Source organism: Marmota marmota, unplaced genomic scaffold (genome assembly GCF_001458135.2).
Source record: "Marmota marmota marmota unplaced genomic scaffold, marMar, whole genome shotgun sequence".
Taxonomy (NCBI): Eukaryota; Metazoa; Chordata; class Mammalia; order Rodentia; family Sciuridae; genus Marmota; species Marmota marmota.
Window position 1 is genome coordinate 58,350,670 of NW_026000174.1, and position 20,951 is coordinate 58,371,620.

The following is a 20,951-nucleotide window of genomic DNA, read 5'->3' on the forward strand; positions in this document are numbered from 1 at the left end:
ATGGTTGAGGAGGGTGGGGGAATTTGGAATTTGGAAGCAACCAATAGGTGACAGGAACCCGCAGAGGTGGGGGTTTTAAGGACAGTTCTATTATATAGTACTTAAAACCAAAACACACTGAAAAATCTTTGAATTTGGAAGTGAAGATGTAATTTATAATGTTGAAGAAATAAACTTTCTTTAAATTATTGGAAAAAAAATCATCAGACCTGTGAGTGGGGACTTCACTGTGAATACCCCTAATGCAACATTTAGATGAAATGAAAGGATACATGAGTAAATACATGCAAGGCTGCATTTTGAAAGAAGAAATTGACAAACATTATCATGTGCTAAAAGTTTATGAGAGATGATTAGTAGAAGTAACTTAAGTGAAACAACATGGTTGGTAGGATCAACTTCACAGAGAAGGGGCACATTTTCCCTAGGGAAGAAAAGAGAAAGAGAGTGTGATCATTGATATATTCAAAAGCTGATTAGATTACTTGAATAGAAAGATCAGGATAAACTTATTTTCTATTTAATATTTTCCCTATAAATTAGAAAGCATTTTCAGGACGAATAATAAGGTGGCAAAGTAGGGTCATAAATAGGATAATAAAGGTTTAAGATTGCTCTCCATAGAGAAAGAGCTGTGTGTAATATGAATCATGAAAGGACGTGTCTTTATATACATAGATAAACACACACATAACCTAAAATTATGACCATACAAATATAAAATGTGTATGTTCAGTGATCTTTCTTGTCTTATTCATTAAACTTCTATAATTGGCACAAAAGAGAATTTTAAAAAACTAATTTGAAAGATCAGGTATTCTGAAATAAATTATACATACATAAAAATCTGGGCTTTTCCATGGAAGAGAGAAAAGTCAGTTTTCTCTATGCTGGACAAAATACACACAGACAAGGATAATTTTAACGCAAATATTGATACACAACTTAGAGAGTTATAGATTAGAGCAATAAAAAGCAGAAGCAATTTAGAGAGAAAGTAGGTAAGATTATTTCAAAACTTATACAGTTATTCCCTGAAAAGGTAATCAAAACCTTCCTGTTTTTCATTTACTATAACTTCCTGAATTAAACAGAGTAAATTTGTAAGTATGACAAATCATTGTTCCATATTTAGATTCCAGACTTGAACAAAAATTAGATGTCTGGATTCACCCAGAATTGTTATAGTGACACTTGATAACAGGGAAAGAATAAGAGGGGGACTATACTGAAGATGTGGAAGCCAATTAGTTCAGCATGTGCATTTGGTGAAAGGTGCTGTCTTTCTCATATTGCAGATGAAGAAACTGAACTTGGTACATAGTTGTGCCACCAAGATCTTGCAACTACTGAGGAGCAGTCAATATGGAAGTAACTATACAGAATCATTGCTCTTTCTGTGTTATCAGTGGAGTTCAGACATGAAGGAGGAGGTCCTTGGTTCCTCCAAGGTGGAAGCCACATCTCAAAGTGAGAAATACAGACCTACTGCTTCACCCACATGACTGCACTAAGAACAGCAGCGCTTTTATCTGTTATAGAAATAAACAAGACAACACAAAAGGGAAATAATTTACTCACTTTGCCCACATCAGGTGCTTAGCCATAATCACTCCACACTGATGATAGAAGAAAAAAAAAAAGAAGGAAAATTAAAGCTAAAGTCCAAGTGTAGAGCCCTGCAACTGGTTTGATGATGGCCTTATTTAATGTGGGAAACAATACCTTTAAATGATACCTTAAAATGACATAAATCAAATTAATTTTAAATGTATGTAATGAACTGATTGTGGACATACCTGGTTGCTATCGGTATACTCAAGTGGATTAGCAATCATTATTGCAATTATTTTGACTTTTTTTCCTTTTTTTAAAAAAAATATTTTCCTTTGACAGTGTTATTAACACTTCTATCTTTACTCTGTCAGGACTCCAGAAAGCCAGATGCACCCCAGATAATGAGGTTGGAGAATGATACTGTGAAGGCAGACTTTCTTCTCCTGGGATTCAGTGACCATCCAGAACTTCAGAGTCTTCTTTTTGCTGTGTTCTTTCCCATCTACTCTGTTACCCTGATGCGGAATCTTGGGATGATTTTACTAATCACTACCAGTTTCCACTTGCACAACCCAATGTACTTTTTCATAGGCATTCTGTCCCTCATAGATTCCTGCTACTCCTCTGTCATTGCCCCTAAGTTACTTATGGACTTGATTTCTGATGAGAAGACCATTTCTTACAATGGTTGTGCTGCACAGTTATATTTTTTCTGCTCTTTGGTTGACACAGAATCCTTCCTCTTGGCCGCCATGGCTTATGACAGGTACATTACAATCTGTAACCCACTCCTTTATACTGTTATTATGTCAAAGAGGGCATGTTGTCAGCTTGCACTTGGAGCATTTGTGGGGGGAACGTTGAGCTCAATTATTCACACCACCAATACTTTCCATCTGTCATTCTGCTCCAAAGAAATTAACCATTTCTTCTGTGATATCTCCCCGCTCTTCTCTCTGTCCTGCACTGACACTCATGTGCATGACATCATTCTGGTGGTCTTTGCTAGCTTGGTGGAAGGTATCTGTCTTATAACAGTTCTCCTCTCCTATGTCTGCATTTTGGCAGCCATCCTTAGAACAGGTTCAGCTGAGGCCAGAAGGAAAGGCTTCTCCACCTGCGCTTCCCACCTGGTAGTGGTCACTATCTACCATGGCACCCTGATCTTCATTTATTTGTGCCAAACCACAGATCATTCCCTGGATATTGACAAGGTGACCTCTGTGTTCTATACATTGATTATCCCTATGTTGAACCCCCTAATTTACAGTCTAAGGAACAAAGATGTCAAAAATGCCTTTAGAAAAATGATTCTCCAAAAATGGCTTCTTAAGATGACATGAAAATCACCAGACAACTTTAATAAGGTCTGTTTCTTGATCTTTGGTTCTAACTGTTGGAAATGTCAACTTAACATGGATATTCCTCAGATCTGTGAATAATGAAATCTCAAACACAGAATAAGGTTGAAGGTTAACCTTGGAGCTGGGATCTCTTACATTATTAATATAACTTCTATTGTTTTAAAGCTGAAATATTAAACATCAATCTAAGGGAATATTTACTCATCAATTTCTAAGTATCCTGTTATACATTTTCACCTCTTTCTCTAAACCCTTTTTCCCCACAATTTCTTTAAAAAGTGGATAAATCAATGGTATTTCATCATCCTGTTTTTGTGTTTGTGTGTATGTGTGTGAAAGAAAACAAATTCAATTCAGGAAGATTATTTATCATTAATCTTGATTCCTATGGAAAAAATGTGCTCATCTGTTCAAAGAGTTCACCTGTCTAAATCCTACCTATTCTAAAATATATTATTAAATTTCAATTCACACCTATTTGTTTTCGTAATGCCCTTTCAATTTCAGATAAAAACTAAACTTGTATACATTGTCCACAGGAATCCTTGGTGTGATTCTTTCAAGATCATCATTTTGTTTGTCTATTTTCTTATCTTGTAGCTGTCTATATTCTAATCATATTTCAGATTCATTAATTAAATCTTATTCATTATTTAATCTCTTGCCTCATTATCATAGTATATTCTCTAGTGTTCCTGTTGGGAGAATTTTAACATGTTAATGTAAGTTGACCATTGATTGTTTTTAGTTTAGGTCACATTCCTCCAGTCTTCAGATACTTGTTATTTTTAGTGCAGTATTTTGGATGCATTCTCCAGAGTGATACAGTATATACAAGTGGTGGCCATTACAAACTATTGCAATGCACTGAGAGCCAGCAACAGGAACTGTTACCTATGAATGTTGGGATGATGGGCTAACTTACTACCATATCATGACACATGAAGCATGCCTATAAAATAAAAAGAAAAGAAGAGGAAAAAAATGAAAGCCAAAGTTGAAGTTGAATAGTGAGAGAGAGGATAAACTAATGAGGGAAGTCTTCTGACAGTGAAAAATATATTCTGGGCCCTAAATCTATACCACTGTGCTCTTTCTTAGAATGGGAAAGGTATGCATAAAAAGTAATTTGTCCTTCCACACCAGTACTGAAATAGGGCTCTGGCCCATATGGATTTTCAATAGTGAAGACAGAAATGGTATCCTGAGATTGAACAGAACTAAGTTTTTCAAGCTGAAAAATCAATAGAAAATGTTCTCTGAAATGCATGGATTCATCACAACAGATAGATATTGATTCTTTTTACCTGCCATTCTAGTCACGGCCCTTGGGATGGGTCCCACAGAGTAATATAAAATAAAATGCTCTGAAATGAATTAATGAATTCAGTTTTTGAGAATGTGGGGTCTGGGATTGAAGTTAGTACTGTATTTCAGGGCAAATGGCTGAAGCAGGTGATGATATGATTGGCAGGGGGAGTCATGGAAAAGCCTCTGCTAAGCTCTAACCAGGAAGGAAGGCAGAGTCAGGAGTACTAAATCCTAGAGTCATTGGGCAGAGATACATAAACATGACCTGAGCCTGCCATCTGCAACTGGATTTTGACTAGCTAGGTGAACAGGCCTTTACCTGTAATCCTAGTGTACACAATATAATCACATAATTTGGTCATTACCACTTCCCAGCATATCCCCCACAACACACTTAGGGTATTTTATAAGCATGCACCACCTTTCCTGTTGTTAAAATATTATTATTGACAAATTTTAATATCTCTAGCTGTTTCATTTTCATTTTTGTTTGATGACTTTGATACTAAAATACCAAATATACTTTTGTGAGAGATATTATAGAGGCAGAGCTCTGTTCTAAGTAATCACCAATAACTTTCCCAGAGGTTCACTCAAGTACCTAATGGAGCTTTATTCATTCTCAGGTGCACATTTGGAGGAGGTGGAAATATCCTTGGGAACCTTCTAGTAGCACTCCTCTTTTTCCCTCTCACAAGTTCCCTTGTCTCCAGGGATGCCTCATTTCCTCAGGCTATACTCTGCTCATTCAGGATCCAAACACCAACTTCATAAACAGAGTCATCCCTGCAGGCTATGTGGCACAAACCCTACTCCCCATCAATACATACTTCTCAAAGGAATTTGTGTTTTGAAAAAAAAAAACAGCCTTTTAAAAAATATTTTATTCAAGGTCAGGAGATGTCACGAGGGGGTAAAATTATGACATACGCAGTCCACGTGCTTCTTCCCCTTTCAATGCTTTATTCACTCAAATTACTCAATAAGATTTCACTCTGTAGATTCTTAATCAAGAAAACAACAATCCTTAATGCTAGGCACTGCAATTGACATAATCAATTCACAGCAAACAATTCTAGATTAATTCTAAGCACTGCAAAACACACTTAATCATGATAGGCTGATGACAGACATTTCCTCTGTGTGCTAAGTTCAAAAAGTCTTAAGCCTTAGGCTTTAAGTCCAGCAGATGCACACTCATACCACAGTGATCAGGTCCTGAACCAAAGCAGGCTCTTCCTGTCATGGAGTGGATGACCGGTTGAGGAGAGGGTCCTAGGGAGGACTTGAGGCTCTCACCAAGGTCCAGAGGAGGCAGTAGAGTTTGAGAGTGGTGAGGATCACACAGAGGCTCAGGGAACAATGACAAGTGATGAAATGTCAGCTTCTCATCAGGCTTTCCAGCTCTAGTGCATCCTTGGTTCTGCTGGCTGATTTTCTCTATCATTTATACTAAATTTTGAGGTTTTTTGACCCCCCTTTCAACCCTTCTCAGCTACCACTGGAATTCTCAGTGACATCATTTACCCTGGGGTCAGAAACATCTGGTCTGGTGGTCTCCACCCTTATCTTCTTGCCTTTCCCTCTTATCAGACTAGGACAGGCTGCCAGAGGCTTCACTCTCTTTATCAGGGTGAGGGGAAATAACTTGTTTGAGGCCACACTGGAGGGCTATGTGGGTGTGCCTGGTGAAACTGCAGGTTTCATTGTTCCCTGAGCCTCTGTGTTATCTTCACTGCTCTCAAACTCTACTGCCTCCTCTGGACCTTGGTGAGAGCCTCAACTCCTCCCTAGGACCCTCTCCTCAACCGGTCATCCACTCCATGCCAGGAAAAGCCTGCCTTGGTTCCAGACCTGGTCACCAAGATCTGAGTGAGTTTGCATCTGCTGGGCATAAAGCCTAAGGCTTAAGACTTTTGAACGTAGCATGCAGAGGGAATGTCTGTTATTAGCCTGTCATGGTTAAGTGTGTTTTACAGCGCTTAGTATTAATCTAGAACTGTTTCCTGTGAATCTATTATGTCTATTGCAGTGCCTAGCATTAAGGATTGCTGTTTTCTTGATTAAGAGCCTGTAGAGGGCTGGGGCTGTGACTCAGTGGCAGTGCACTTGACTGGCATGTGTGAGGCACTGTGTTCAGTTCTCAGCACTACAAATAAATAAATAAATAAAAGTCTATCAACAACTGAAAAAAATATATACATAAGAAGAACCTATAGGGTGAAATTGTATTGAGTGATTTAAGTAAATAAAGCATTGGCAGAGACAGAAGCAAATGGACATTCTCTGTTTCTCCCCCTGGACTGCATAAGTCACACCTTTTGCCATCACAACAGGGCCCTGACTTAAGCTGGTACAAAAATTGATGGTTAATTTTACGTGATTAAAAATTTGATATTGAAGTGGAATCATTCACATTGTGTTTCTTATGTCTGTGTTCTTTAACTTTCCTACTAGATTCCTCCATACATTTGGTTATGTGTAGTGATGGTACATTTTCATTAATATGCAGCATCCTAATAAACAGAGACAACCTGTTATTTTTCAAAGTGCAAATAATAAGACTGACCATTCTGCCTAAATTTTGGGTATATCTCTATATATATGTATATATACACACACAAACACAAGTATACATTTCTCCATTAAGTTCAATTTTTACAAAATAAGGTGTAATGCCAGATTCTGGGGACCCCAGTAGACCTCCAGGAACCGAATCCAATGCAATCACATAAGAGTCTTTATTGCAAGCAAGCCTGGACTCACAACTGTTTCCAGTGCAGCGGTACTGAGGACTGAATCATCTCCTTTGTTCAGTGAGATTTTATAGGTTTGGGGGGATACTCTATGTGTCACAACATCATTTCATATCATGGGAAAATCAAACAACTCTTAACATTGATTAGCACATTGACTGGTGGGAACAAGTTGGGTAGGGCTGATTGGTTAGTTCAAGAGGTGGATACATTTGAACTGATTGGTTTAGGCCATGAGGGGTTGCAAAAGTGTATATGCTAAACTGCAGGGTTTCCTAATCATGTTATCAATCATGAAACTACTGGGAAGGTCACCTGGCATTTCAGGTATTTTCCTTGTCTCATGCTGATTGATGGTTGCTAGGGGGTTGCTATGGGTCTTCATGCTCTTTCCAGGAACTAGCATAACTGAGTCTGAGACACCTGGTGCCAGAAGATCTCTGCTGTTATTTACAGACAAACAACTTCGCAGGGTGGCTATGTGGGTTTTTCCAAAGACAAGGGTCACACCCCTCCCTTTGGACAGGCCTTGAGGTAAAATCTGATTTTTCAAAAATGGAGTCACATCAGTTTCTCAGAGGAATAGAACTTTGGGGACATAGGTATGTATATGTCCAGCTATAGAAGAGATTGCCAAATAGTCTTCCAGTGAAAACCCAATTCTGACTCCTACTTCCAGTATGTAAGATCTGAAGTTGTTACATATCCACTCTAGTATATATAGATAAACTTAATAATATTAACAATTTTTACTTTAGTCTTTCTTTAGGTCATTTTACTGTACCAAGGTTTTAACTTTTACTGAATTGAATACTCATAGTTTTATAACCAGTTCTTTGCTGTGTCTATTACAGTCCAAATGCAGAATGGCAGTCCAGTTAGACGTTATGTTTAAAAGTATGAGGTCTTTCACAACACAAGTGGTCTAGCTGACACCACTGCCAATGCCATTTCAGACCAAATCAGTTCAGAGACACAACACAGTTCTTTTGTTTAATTTATTTGTGTCTTCAATATCTCCAATAATGGGAACAGGAATACTTGATAGTAGAATTATAGGTATAATAATGGAGAAAATGCCAACCGGAAAGAACCTTACAGATAATTTAATTTAAGCTCTTTTACAGAGGAGGACTTACATCAAATGAGGAAGAGTGACAATGTCCTACATATCACCGACTTAGAGTTTCTTTAGGTGTTTATTCCCTAGCATGCTTCTAGAGAGAGAGATGTTCCAGGAGTTAAAAGCTCCTGTCTTTAACAGGTGACTTCTCATTTCCTCGGTTACTGATCATGATTACTGCTATCTTCTAACAAATGCGGTTATACAGCCAATCCCCAGTACATATCTGTGCTTTCACTAGGTTATACAGACATCAAACCTACCATTAGGTGCTATTGTTATGTTCAGGTATTTTTGTGTTAAGGCTGAAGGAAATAAAGGAAGATAGAGAAACATTCCTGTAGTTTGAACTCCAGTGACACAGTTATTGGCAATATCATATGTGACAATACAATTTTCCATTAGTCACTGTTGATCCATGAGGAAGATGTGATGTGGAGGGATGGACAGTGAAGGGACTGATGGGGATTGAAGTGGACAGGCCAGAATGAATTAAGGACCGTTAATACAGGTTCCCCCTTTAGCGTAGAATCCCAAGATTTATCAATCACTCAAGGCTATGTGCCTAAATTCTTACTGGATTCATGCATATTCTAAGAAATATTCAGAGTAAGTGATTTTTTAAAATATTACTTTAACAAATTCAAGGAGATGAAAACTGTAACTTATGAACTGGTTTTCATATACCTTTAGACATGTATCTTTGAGCATAAGATGCACACTTGTTGCAGTTAGACTTTCCTTCTGTTTATTTCATGCTTTCTACAAATGATCAAAGGAAGATCAAATCAATCCTTCCATGATCTAACTGCAGAATGTCATACAGAGGAAAATGAAATGTGTTTATGCACTTCAGTTCATGAATCTTCTAATTTATTTGAACTGTCACAGTGTTTCAAGCAGAGTTTTCTCAGTGCTGCTGCTCATAAGAAAGATGAATAAGAGACTATGGGTAAACTGAGAATATATGGCACAAGCAGAAACCCTTAAGCCTGTTTTTGGAAAGCAACACTGCCTACATTCTTTCTGTGTGTTTTTTCCATCACTATACTTTTATACAACCTGTCATAGGGTCCCACTAATGCCACTTTGAAAAGCATAGTTGCCTTCTGTGCTTTACTTATTTTTTTTGAGAATTCTCTTACAGGACATTTATAATGACAGCTACAAAGGCTACAATTTTTTAATTCTTTAAACTTGTACTGTTTTAATGGATAATTCAGAATTTCATAGAGTTGTACAATCCTTCTAACAGATGACCATGTTTGCATTTTCTCAACAGGATTATGATGTTTGGACATCATAAACTTGAGCAGAGCCAGATGCAGCAGCTGAGTTGTCTTATAATTACTTGGAGGAATGTTCTCACTTAATTTGCACACTTTTGTTTATTCATTTAGAATATACAAACTTTTAAAATGTTTTTGGAAGCTGTAAAACATTCCAAATACATTGCATTTCCTCAATTCACTATAATTTTATATCTAATGAGCACTCAAATGTTATTCTATGGAGGGACTGGGGATATAGCTCAGTTGGTAGAGTGTTTGCCTCACATGCATAAGGCCCTGGGTTCAATCCCCAGCAACACACACACACACACACACACACACACACACACACACGTTACTCTATGGATTGATTTTTGTTATTTACTGTTTTTTTTTTTTTTTCCATTTTGTTTCTCAGTCCAATGTTGTGAAAGAATCAAAAACATAAGACATGCTTTCTTCCGCAAAGAATGCCACAGTTTCTCATTGAAGTTGAAGATTTATTAAACTGAACAAAAGAAACAATAATGCCTTCAGGTGAGTATTATTTGTAAATCACAAAGGTGCCCACTTCAGAACTGATAAAGGGAAGAAAGCAAGACAAGCTGAGTGGAAGTGACAGAGTTGAGAATTTCATTACAAGGTTGACTTCACTTATGTCCTTCATTTACAATTTCTTTTTCATTTCGTTGTATTCTTAATTTGCACTGGTACCCGGTCCTCCACAGAAAATCTTAATTAAGCTTTTCCAGAAATTCACACTATAATTGATCTTAGGACCATCAGCAAATAAATAAATAATAATCTCTGTAAAAAAAGTTTAACATAGTTAAGCTTCCTATTTCCTGTTGCTCTCCCTTACTTGTACATGGGCCTGAAAGAGATCAGCTGAATGCCCCTTTATTAGCTTTTCACAACATTTATGGACTATGTAGTATTGTAAAGATGTATAATAATTTGTAAAATTTTTCAAGCGGGAAGTGTGTTTGCAAATGCAGACTGTGATAAGGAAGACCAAATGTTTTACCAAGTTCTCTGACTTTGGGGGAGGGAGATTCAAAGAGACATCTACTTTCCAAAGATAAGAGAAGGCGTTGCCAATTGGGCTCCATAGTAATAGCTGGCATTAATACTATGCTCAGTAGAATACCAAATTTATTTTTCCCTTGGTACTCAATCAACTCAGTAGGAAAAAAAAAATGAAAACAAAAAAGAACTTGAATAAAAAGTTTTAGAGAAGATTGAATAGATATTTATTTAAAGAAGACATACAAATTACCAAGCATATTAGAAAATTTCAACTTCACTTATCATTACTGGAATGCTAATCAAAAGCACTTGGCTCCATATGCCCTACATTTGCACTTTATTTTATCTACAGACATTTTCTTGCCCATTTCTGAGTCTCTAATTCCCATCTCTATCTGGAATTCTTTATTCTCCCAACCAACTTCCACTGTATCTCTACTCATTGCTTTAATTTAAAACTAAAGACCTCCATTACAAGAAATCATTTCTTCACTGAAGTCTATATTTAGAAACTTGCTTTTAAATAGAATACCTAGCTTTTTGACTTCATGGTGTGCTACAGTTCAATGTGAATTACTTGTAAGTTAAATTAATTACTGTTTCTAATTTCCCATACAAAATATAGCTTATTTACATTGAAATTATTTTGCTAGGAAAATCAAGGCACACACTAAAACAAAAGGCTCACACTAAAAAACCAAGAACTCTTAAGATAATTAATGAATAAATCTACACAAAATGAATGACACTTTACTACACTGAGATACAAAATGAAGAGTTTTCCAAAACTAAAGAGTATCACATTTAAATTGAAGACAAATAGTGAAGTATAACATGTTGAATCATCTAAAACATTTGGCATGTGAAAATTCAATAAAATCAAAATTATGTTAAGATATTAGCGACAATTTAATATTATAATATGTGTTTTGAAGAGAACAACATGATTATGAATTTATTTTATAATATATATATATATATATATATATATATATATATATATATATATATTTGTAGGATATTAATTAGAATAAAACTTTATTTTTCAGTTTTTTCATGCTCACTTTCACATCTTTGTTCCGTAGGCTATAAATCAGAGGATTCAGCATGGGAGTCACAAGGGTGTAGAACAGTGAGGTCATTTTGTCTTCATCTAGAGAGTAGGCAGAACTCGGTCGGAAATTCATGAAGAGCAAAGTGCCCTGGAAAATTATAACTACAGTTAAGTGGGAGGCACAGGTGGAGAAAGCCTTCAGCCTCCCCTCAACAGAGCGGATCTTTAAGACCGATGAGATGATGTAGCAATAAGAGACCAGGACTCCAGAAATGGTACTCAGTTCAATGAATCCAAAAATGGTGAACAGTACCAGCTCATTGACCTGTATGTCAGAACAGGAAAGGAGGAAAAGTGGAGGTAAATCACAGAAGAAATGATTAATCTCATTAGACCCACAGAAACATAAGCGGAATGTTAATGTCGTGTGTATCAAAGCATCTGTCAGTCCTATTAGGTAAACTCCATCCATGAGCAGTGAACACACCTTAGTGGACATGTCTAGTGCATAGCGCAAGGGGTTGCTGATGGCTTTGTACCTATCAAAGGCCATCACTGCCAGCAGCAGACACTCAGAATCAGCAAAGATACAGAAGATAAAGAACTGCAGAGCACATGCAAAGAACAGAATTGATTTGTTCTTGGCAAATATGTCCACCAGCATCTTGGGTCCAACTGCTGTGGAATAGCAGAGGTCACAGAAAGAGAGGTGGCTGAGGAAAAAGTACATTGGTGTGTGAAGGTGGGGATCCACTCTGATTAAGAAGATTATCCCAAGGTTTGCCAGAAGATTAATGAGGTAAATCAGGAGAAAGATTATGAAAAGGGCCACTTTGAGTTCAGCATTACTAGTAATTCCCAAGAAAATGAATTCATTCAAGGATGAACAATTTTTCCTGTCCATTCTTCTCCTCTCTTGTCTAAATGCTCAAAACATAATAAATATATATTTGATTCATTTTTTCTTCCAGAATATAATAGGACAGAACATATTTTATAATAGTATTTTTTATCCTAAAAAATCAAGTCATGTGTTCTCCTCTACAAAAATACATTGTATTCTTTTTTTAATTTTTTTAAATTTTTGATTTTTGATGAATCTTTATTTTATTCATTTATTTGTATGCAGTGCTGAGAATAATACTCAGTGCCTCACAAATGCTAGGCAAGCACTCTACCACTGAGCCACAGCCCCAACCCCTATTGTGTGCTTTTGACAAAAGACATGAATAGATAGTTGAAGAGAAATTGTGTAATTCATGAGGTACATGACTTTCTACACATTTATATCTCTGGAACTTTCAGTAAGTCTTTAAAATAATATTTAATAAACAAAGTCTTAGATTTCTTAGACAGTGATATAAAGGATTAAGTATTTGATATGTTTGAAAACATCCATCTAGATGTAAAAAATAAAATGCATTTTTTTCAATATCAATACTTGTGATTGGTTTTAAAGACCGCTGTGTGAGTTGTAGAAACAATGAGTACTATGTTTGGTCTATGTGATCTTTTATATTTGATGACACACAATATAAGTGTTCTCTTTTTTTCTTTCCAAAAAATATATCGGTTTGACATAAGGCTCACTGGCTATTTGTAAATATCTTCTTAACAGAGAGGGTTAGTTTTCCTGAACATTGAAATAATAATGGTCAGACAGAAATTATAAACCTCTCATAATTTAACACATAATCTTTTATTATATCATATAATACATATACAATATATATTTTTAGAAGTACATATTTATTTAGAAAGTGAAAACAGAATGAGGGCCAATTAATCGTCCATTCATATATAAATTTCCTTTTTTTAAGTGTGTGTATATTTATTAATATTTAATCTTTGTGCATGTGTGTATGATTCTTAATTTTACTAAGATAAGGTGAGAATGCATATGTGTATATTTTTATTTGTATGCTTTCTTATTACTATGGTGCTTCTACAATCAGTTAAATCATCCTACAAATTTAAAAAAAAACCTTACATTCTTATATATCCCTAGTCAATGATAAAATAAGTAAAGGCTTGGTCATCATCCTAAATATAAATAAAATAATGTTATTTTGTGAATACTATCATGTTCACTTAGAGTTTTCCAGTTCTGAAGTTTTCCAGTTTTTGATCATTAGACTTTTAGAATTCATAAAACTACATTAGAAGGTATAACTTGATTCATTTACAAAATTCCCAATTGTTTTCTAAAGTGATATATATCTTTTTTAATCTTGCAGTTTTAAATCTAGAAACTCAGGAGCTTACCTGAGATGAGCCATTCATTGGTAACCAAGCACTGAGCAGATACCATTGTATTTTAACAGGCAGCATTTAGGACTTAAACTCTCTGAAGCTACTTCCCTCAGGTTTTGAAATCATGCAAACATGTAATTACATTTCTGGTTCTGTGTTGTCCCCTGAGAATACATGAACATCTTTAGTAAATGTTGAACTGAAATCAGAAGTCACTGAATATTGTCTGTAAGAATGAAAACTGCAAATTAGTTCTTCCTGTAGAAGAAATAGAATATGTGCATATTTTACATCGTAAAATGCAATCTGTATTATCCTTGTCCAGCTGAGGCAGAATCAATGAAACTATTAGCCTCATGGTACTGTTCATAAGAAAGATAAACAAAGTATATGGGTAATTTGAGAATATGTGGCACAGACACAAACCTTTAGACCTGTTTTGGAAAGCCACATTCCCCCAGTTCTTATCCATGTGCTTGTTTCCTTTACTACACATTGATACAACCTGTCTTAGGGTACCACTTATGCCACTTTGAAAAGAATAGGTGCCTCCTGTGCTTTACTTATACTTTTAGAGTTCTCACCTGGGATATTTTATAATGACAGCTAGAAAAGGTACAATCTTTATGCCTTTAATCTTGTACAATTTTAATTGATAATTAAAAATTTCATAGAGTTGAACAATCCTTCTAACTTATTGCCATGTTCATAGTTTCTCAACCAGATTCTCTTAGTGTTTGGACATCATAAACTTGAGCACAGCCAGATGCAGTAGCTGAACTATCTTCTAAGTACTTAGAAGAATGCTCTCTATTGAATTTTCACATTTTTGTTTAATCACTAACTTATAATATATGACCACTTTATTTGTTTTTAAAGCTTAAAATATTTATTCAAAATATATTGCATATCCTCAATTCACTATAATTTTATATCTAATGAACACTCAAATGTTACTCCATGAATTCATCTGCTTGTTTTTCCATTCTGTGTCTCAGTCACAATGCTGTGAAAGAATCAAAATCATAAGCCATGCTGTCCTTCAGCAAAGAATGCTCACAATCTCTCATTGGAGTTGAAGATTTAATAAACAGCAATGGAAAGAATAATTATAAGAAATAATAATAAAGAGGAGACACAGACAAGGTGCAGAGGCAGGGAAATTGGCAAAGTAGCTTTTTGTCCAAGAGGCTACCTTTATTTATATCAATAGGTTACATTAGATCATTAGTACCATAACCACATTATTGTTTAGAGTATCAGTAATGTTACTTATTTTGAAGTTATATTTCATAGTTACAATGTACAATGTCAGGAGTTTGTGGCAGTTCTCAAGAAAGTCTATTATCTAAAGTTACTGTTAGGTGGGCAGCTCTAGGAGCACCAGAGCTTGATGAAACATTGTAGTTATCTAGCAAACAAGTTTTTCTATTCCTAGGAGTTATGTGCCTGTAATCAAGGTCAACGCTTGATGAGGCTCGAAAACAGAGGTATCTCAGGGCATTGCCATACCAGCTAGACATAGCTCATATGTTAGCTATATTATTAGATCCTAAGAGAGATTACAGGACATTCTAAGGGTGGGAAACATGGTGCCTGTTCCCTCCCCGGGAGTTTTCTCACCAGAGGAACGCTTACCTGTACATTTCCAAAGACAGAATCCCTACAAATAATATCTTTAGGAAAGTACTATTTGGGAATCACAAATGTACCCACTTAATCAGAACTGAAAAAGGGCATAAAGGAAGAAAAACTGAATGGATAAGATCGAGTTGAGAATTTCATTACAGGGTTGACTTTATTGATGTCCTTCATTAACAAATTTTCTTCATTTCATTTTATTGTTAAATGACATAAAATTGACAAATTGTTCGGGTATGGTGTGACATCAAGTCTCAGATAAAAAATGAAAAATGAAACTTTGAAAACACATAAGTCCAGTGAAACCTTTTCTTTCATTGATAGATAATGGTCTTTATAAAGTTAGTATTAAACTTTACAATCAGTACCATACAGAATTTTTTTTTAGTTATTCAGACTATAACCTTTGTAGTCCTAAGTCCTGTCAAAAGATCTTTATTCTCAAATGCATAGACGTAGACATATGCCTAAAATTATTTTCTTGGGTAACTGGAAATGAGTGTGGATTTATCTGTTATTTAGTACATACTATTATATAGATCAGAAAACGTGAAGATGAAAAGAAGCATTAACACTTACACTTTTATAAACTTTATATACTGGTCTGGGATCATGGGAATTTTTATCAATAGATTGAACATAGTGAAATAAATTTTGACTCTTAGATATGGAATATTGCTCTTACAGTATCCCAGTTTTACAAATATTATAATAATAGCAGCCCACCCTGTGACTACTTAGAAATAACACATTTATTTATTATTTATTCTTAAAAGTTTTTACAAAAAAAGCATCAATTAAAAAAGGATCATATATACATTACATAGTAATAAAAGGAAGGTGACTATCATTCATTATCTCAAAGAGGTGATTATCATATGTATTATCTCAAAGACCCATGATTTATTTATTGTAAAATAGTCAAAATCTTTTATTCTGCTTATTTTGAAATGCACATGCATTATTACTGACTATAATAACCCTATCATTCAGTATAATACCAAATTTATTTCTCCTTTTATGCTCAAACAACAACTCAGAGGAAAACAAGCAAGGACAAAAAAAGAACTTGAATAAATTGTTCAATTATAAAATTCTGTATAATATGTATTTGTAAGGAATTTATTAAAATAAAATTTTATTTTTCAGCTTTTTTATGCTCACTTTCACATCTTTGTTCCGCAGGCTATAAATCAGAGGATTCAACATGGGAATCACAAGGGTATAGAACAGTGAGCTCATTTTATCTTGATCCAGAGAGTAGGCAGAACTTGGTCGGAAATACATGAAGAGCATAGTGCCCTGAAAAATTACAACTACAGTTAAGTGGGAGGCACAGGTGGAGAAAGCCTTAAGCCTCCCCTCAGCAGAGCGGATCTTTAAGACAGATGAGATGATGTAGCCATAAGAGACCAGGACTCCAGAAATGGTACTCAGTTCAATGAAACCAAAGATGGTGAATATCACTAACTCATTGACCTGTGTGTCAGAGCAAGACAGTAACAGGAGAGGAGGGACATCACAGAAGAAATGATTAATCTCCTTAGACCCACAGAAACATAAGCGGAATGTTAGTGTTGTGTGTATCAAAGCATCTGCCAGTCCCACAAGGTAAACTGCAGCTAGCAGTTGGGAGCGCACCCTGCTGGACATGTCTAGTGCATAGCTCAAGGGCCTGCTGATGGCTTTGTACCTGTCAAAGGCCATCACTGCAAGCAGCATGCACTCAGCGTCTGTAAAGGTACAAAAGATGAAGAACTGCAGAGCACAGCCAAGAAAGGGAATTGATTTCTTCTCGGCTAAAAGGTCCACCAGCATCTTGGGTCCAACTGCTGTGGAATAGCAGAGGTCAGAGAATGAGAGGTGGCTCAGGAAAATGTACATTGGAGTGTGAAGCTGGGAATCCACTCTAATTAAAATGATCGTTCCAAGATTTGCAAGGAGAATAATGAGATAAACTACTAGAAATGCAGGAAATAGAACCACTTTTGTTTGAGTGTTATTGGTGATTCCCAAGAGAAAGAATTGACTTAATGTTGAACAATTTCCACTTTCCATTCTTCTGGTTCTTGTAATAATCTGCTGTAGACATCAATATGTAAATGATAAATTAGGAATCATTTTTATGCATACTTGCAAAATGTTATTTAGAGGCAGAACATGATTTCTTCCTGTAATCTCTTTCTTTAACCTCAAAAAATAGTCCATAGGGTCACTGATAAGAAACATTAACATATTTAAAATGAACGTCGAAGTGTCTAATGTAAGAACTTTATTAACTTTGCTTCCAAATTTATAAGCAGTTCCTGACTATATGACTTTAGACTTAAATAAAATAGGGATGGGCCATTGGCATACGCTGGCATCTGTAATGTGTTGCCTCCATTAATATTTGAATAAAAGTAGAATAAACTTAAATTTACATGTACCACACCCCTTGCAGAAAGATTTTATAAAGGAGTGGATTTCTAAAATATGCATAATTAAAAGTTCTACAGGCCTATTCTATTGACAAATGAAGTTAGTCAAACACTTGAAAACACACAGGTCTATCAGGAAAACACCATTGGTTATTATACTGAGGGGTTTACTTACTTGAGTATGAAGGTATGAAAACAGTCACTTACACACCTGTCAGGACTTGATTCTTCATTGCTGAGTCAAGTCATGTTTTTCAATTACTCTTAAGCATAGCCACTCAGAGACATACCCAAGATGAGAAAGTCTGTCTGTCCTTATCTCTGGTGCCTGAATGATAAGTGGACCACATTTTATTTCCACATAGTGACTGTTGGGAGTTAAATCTCCTAAGCCACTGCCATCACTTCTTTGTGTTATTCAAATATAATTAATTAGATTCTTTTCTGAGTATTTTCTCCTGAGAATACTGAAACAACTTCAGCAGAGGCTGAACTTTTAATTCTTTGCCCTTGTCACAAAATTAATCAATGTCAGAAATGGACCAGGACTTATTTACCAGTCTGTTTCATGGCTCTCATAACCATACCGGCTAATGAAAGCAGACTTCTATTGAAACTGAAATGTATTCCCTACTTGGTGGCTGCTGGGTCCCCTTCTTCATCCACCTGATTCTTTATTTCTGAGAAAGCCTTTTGCACTACAATTTAGAGATATGGTAATTCACAGGCTACTTCTTTCATTAATCATTATCTGATTTCTCCTCACTTCCATACCAACTCCCTCATTTCAACTCATGACTCCACTACACACTGGTCCTCTTTCAAATATTTGTATATCTCATCCCATGTGAGTGCCTCTACATTAGCACAGTTATTAGCACAAAGGTTTGCATGAGTAATGAATGAGTAAATGTAGGTTTTAAACATTTTAATGTGAGACTATAGATATAAAAAACAGCAATGAATGTTTCAAGATTTATTTCTACTATCTTAGTTCATATGTAAAATGAATCTCTTTTTTAAAAAAATTAATGCATGTTAGTATGATGTTTTCAAAGAAACCCTAAGATTTAATAGTTTTTTTTTTCCAAAACAACTTTTGTGTACTATTATTTATAATAGGTACTGGAAGTATAAAATTTTATGCACACTCATTTATTGTGTACAGTCACCAATGAACGGTCCCCCTCCTTTAATCTTGCCTATCATCCTTGCCTTTGACTTTATTTGACTCTTTTGTAGGTAAAAATATCTCAATCTTGCATTACATTCTTCCCACCATAAGAGTACATCTAGTCTTCTTTCTGTAAATGTGCTCTGTAAGTACCTTTTCATTTAGCACTGAATTTATGAGGGTAAATGTTATTAATTTAAATGTACAACATTGTGGATATCTTACAAAATGCCACTTGTTTTCACACAATATTCAACTCATTTCCATATATAATATTTCACATACTGTTTTTTTATTCTATCTCTTAACAACCTCATTATACCGATTCCAAAAATTAGATACTTAAGTAATCAGTAAACTTCTGGATTCCTATAAGCATCATATTTGGACTCTAAAGTACCTATTCTCAATAGATTTCTCATTACAGTATAATAGGAAAAAAAGAATACCCACAGTATAATAGGAAAAAAAGGATACATCATTGAAAAAAATTATCTTTATTGTTATCATGAAAAGTCATAGTGTTTTTGTGCAGATGTTCAGATTTCTAAGACAATAAAATTGTCATCCAATTCTCATCTCTACACCGAGAGAGTTTTTTTTTCCCCCAGAGATAAAGTACAGAGGGAAGCAGTAGGAAAAGCTATCAGATTCATGTATAATCTGTGTTTTTCATTTTAACAGGATACTTCCATATTATTATCTTTGGTTTGCAGAGATCTTCCATATCACAAAATTCCAAGAATCAAATACAGCATAAAAAAAGGGTATCCCAGGGTCTGTGCCATGTTCTGAGTGATATTTTATAATGTGTCAATCATTTCAGTATGAACATATTTCTGTGTTGTTTAAAGATGTTGACTCTAATGTACAATTATATAGTATATATTTATATAATGATATGTATATATTTTAAAGCATATTTAGTGTAATACTCTATTTTTAGTAAAACAAATGAAAGTGTTATATGTACAAAATTAGTATAAAAACTGCCCTATTAACTGGTTTCTTACTCATGTTCAGAATTTTATAGACATGTCATGTTAGTGGATATACAACATTATTGGTGCTTGTGGTGGCTGGGATAAGCATCCTCCAAGGCCCATTTGCAAAGACTTGGTCTTCAGCCCATGGTGCTGTTGGTAGGTGCTGGATCCTTTAAGAGGTGAAATCTATTTGGATGCTTTTCAGTAAGTGGAAGTACAATTAATGTGGACATTGGGACCCTAGTCCTTCTTCTTTCTTGCCTTTTTAGCTTCCCGGCTGCCAGGATGTGATCAGATTCCTCTGATTCTCATTTCCACCATAAAATATTGCCTCTCTAAAGGCCCCAAAGTAAAAAAGGAATAAAAACCCTCAAACCATGAGCCAAAGTTAAACTTTCCCCCTTAACATTAATTATCTCAGTTACGTTATTACTATGACAACAAACAGAGTTACACAGCCATCTTCTGAGAATAAAGAATATAACATATTGGAATAAATGCTTTCTGACTTACAGATTCTTAGTTTGCAAATGTCAAGAAGAGATAAAATTTTGTCTAGAAATTTCTGGAACACAGCTCTAGCCTTTCAGGGGAATAAATGAGAATGAAAGGGAATTTCCTTTTTCTTAATTAAATTCCTTGTCTTGGAAATATTTGAATATCCAGGGATCAAAAAACCATTCAGTATATTTCTTTTTGTTGATCCCCTTCATCTTACCGCAAACCTGGTAGTGGTCATTTTAATTGGTCTGGATTCCCAACTTCACACACTACTGTATCTTTTCTAAGCCACCATCTCCTCTCCTAATAGCAGCTAAACAACCATCGGAGCTAGGATACTGGTAGGCTCAATTGCCAAAACCTGGTCAACTCCATTCTTTGGCTGTGCTATGCAGTTCTTGATCCTTCTGTACAACAATGAACTATTGTTTTTGTTTTTGTTTTCAAATATATTTAAACAGTGCAATGGGGTTTACATATAATAAAGTCATAATTCATAGAGGCAGAATGT

The 20,951-nt window shown here is 35.3% G+C and overlaps 3 protein-coding genes across 3 annotated transcripts; 1 reads left to right on the top strand and 2 right to left on the bottom strand.

The window, feature by feature from the left end:
• The first annotated feature begins 1,958 nt into the window (after positions 1-1,958).
• On the top strand, positions 1,959-2,900 carry LOC107159235 (olfactory receptor 1020-like). The gene has a single exon (XM_015505831.1). The coding sequence runs from the start codon at positions 1,959-1,961 to the stop codon at positions 2,898-2,900; it is 942 nt and encodes a 313-aa protein (XP_015361317.1).
• Positions 2,901-11,436: 8,536 nt separating this feature from the next.
• Positions 11,437-12,372, bottom strand: LOC107135234 (olfactory receptor 5W2-like). The gene has a single exon (XM_015477145.1). The coding sequence runs from the start codon at positions 12,367-12,369 to the stop codon at positions 11,437-11,439; it is 933 nt and encodes a 310-aa protein (XP_015332631.1). The 5' UTR covers positions 12,370-12,372.
• Positions 12,373-16,484: 4,112 nt separating this feature from the next.
• LOC107135245 (olfactory receptor 5W2-like) lies at positions 16,485-17,417 on the bottom strand. The gene has a single exon (XM_015477152.1). The coding sequence runs from the start codon at positions 17,415-17,417 to the stop codon at positions 16,485-16,487; it is 933 nt and encodes a 310-aa protein (XP_015332638.1).
• Between the last annotated feature and the right edge of the window lie 3,534 nt (positions 17,418-20,951).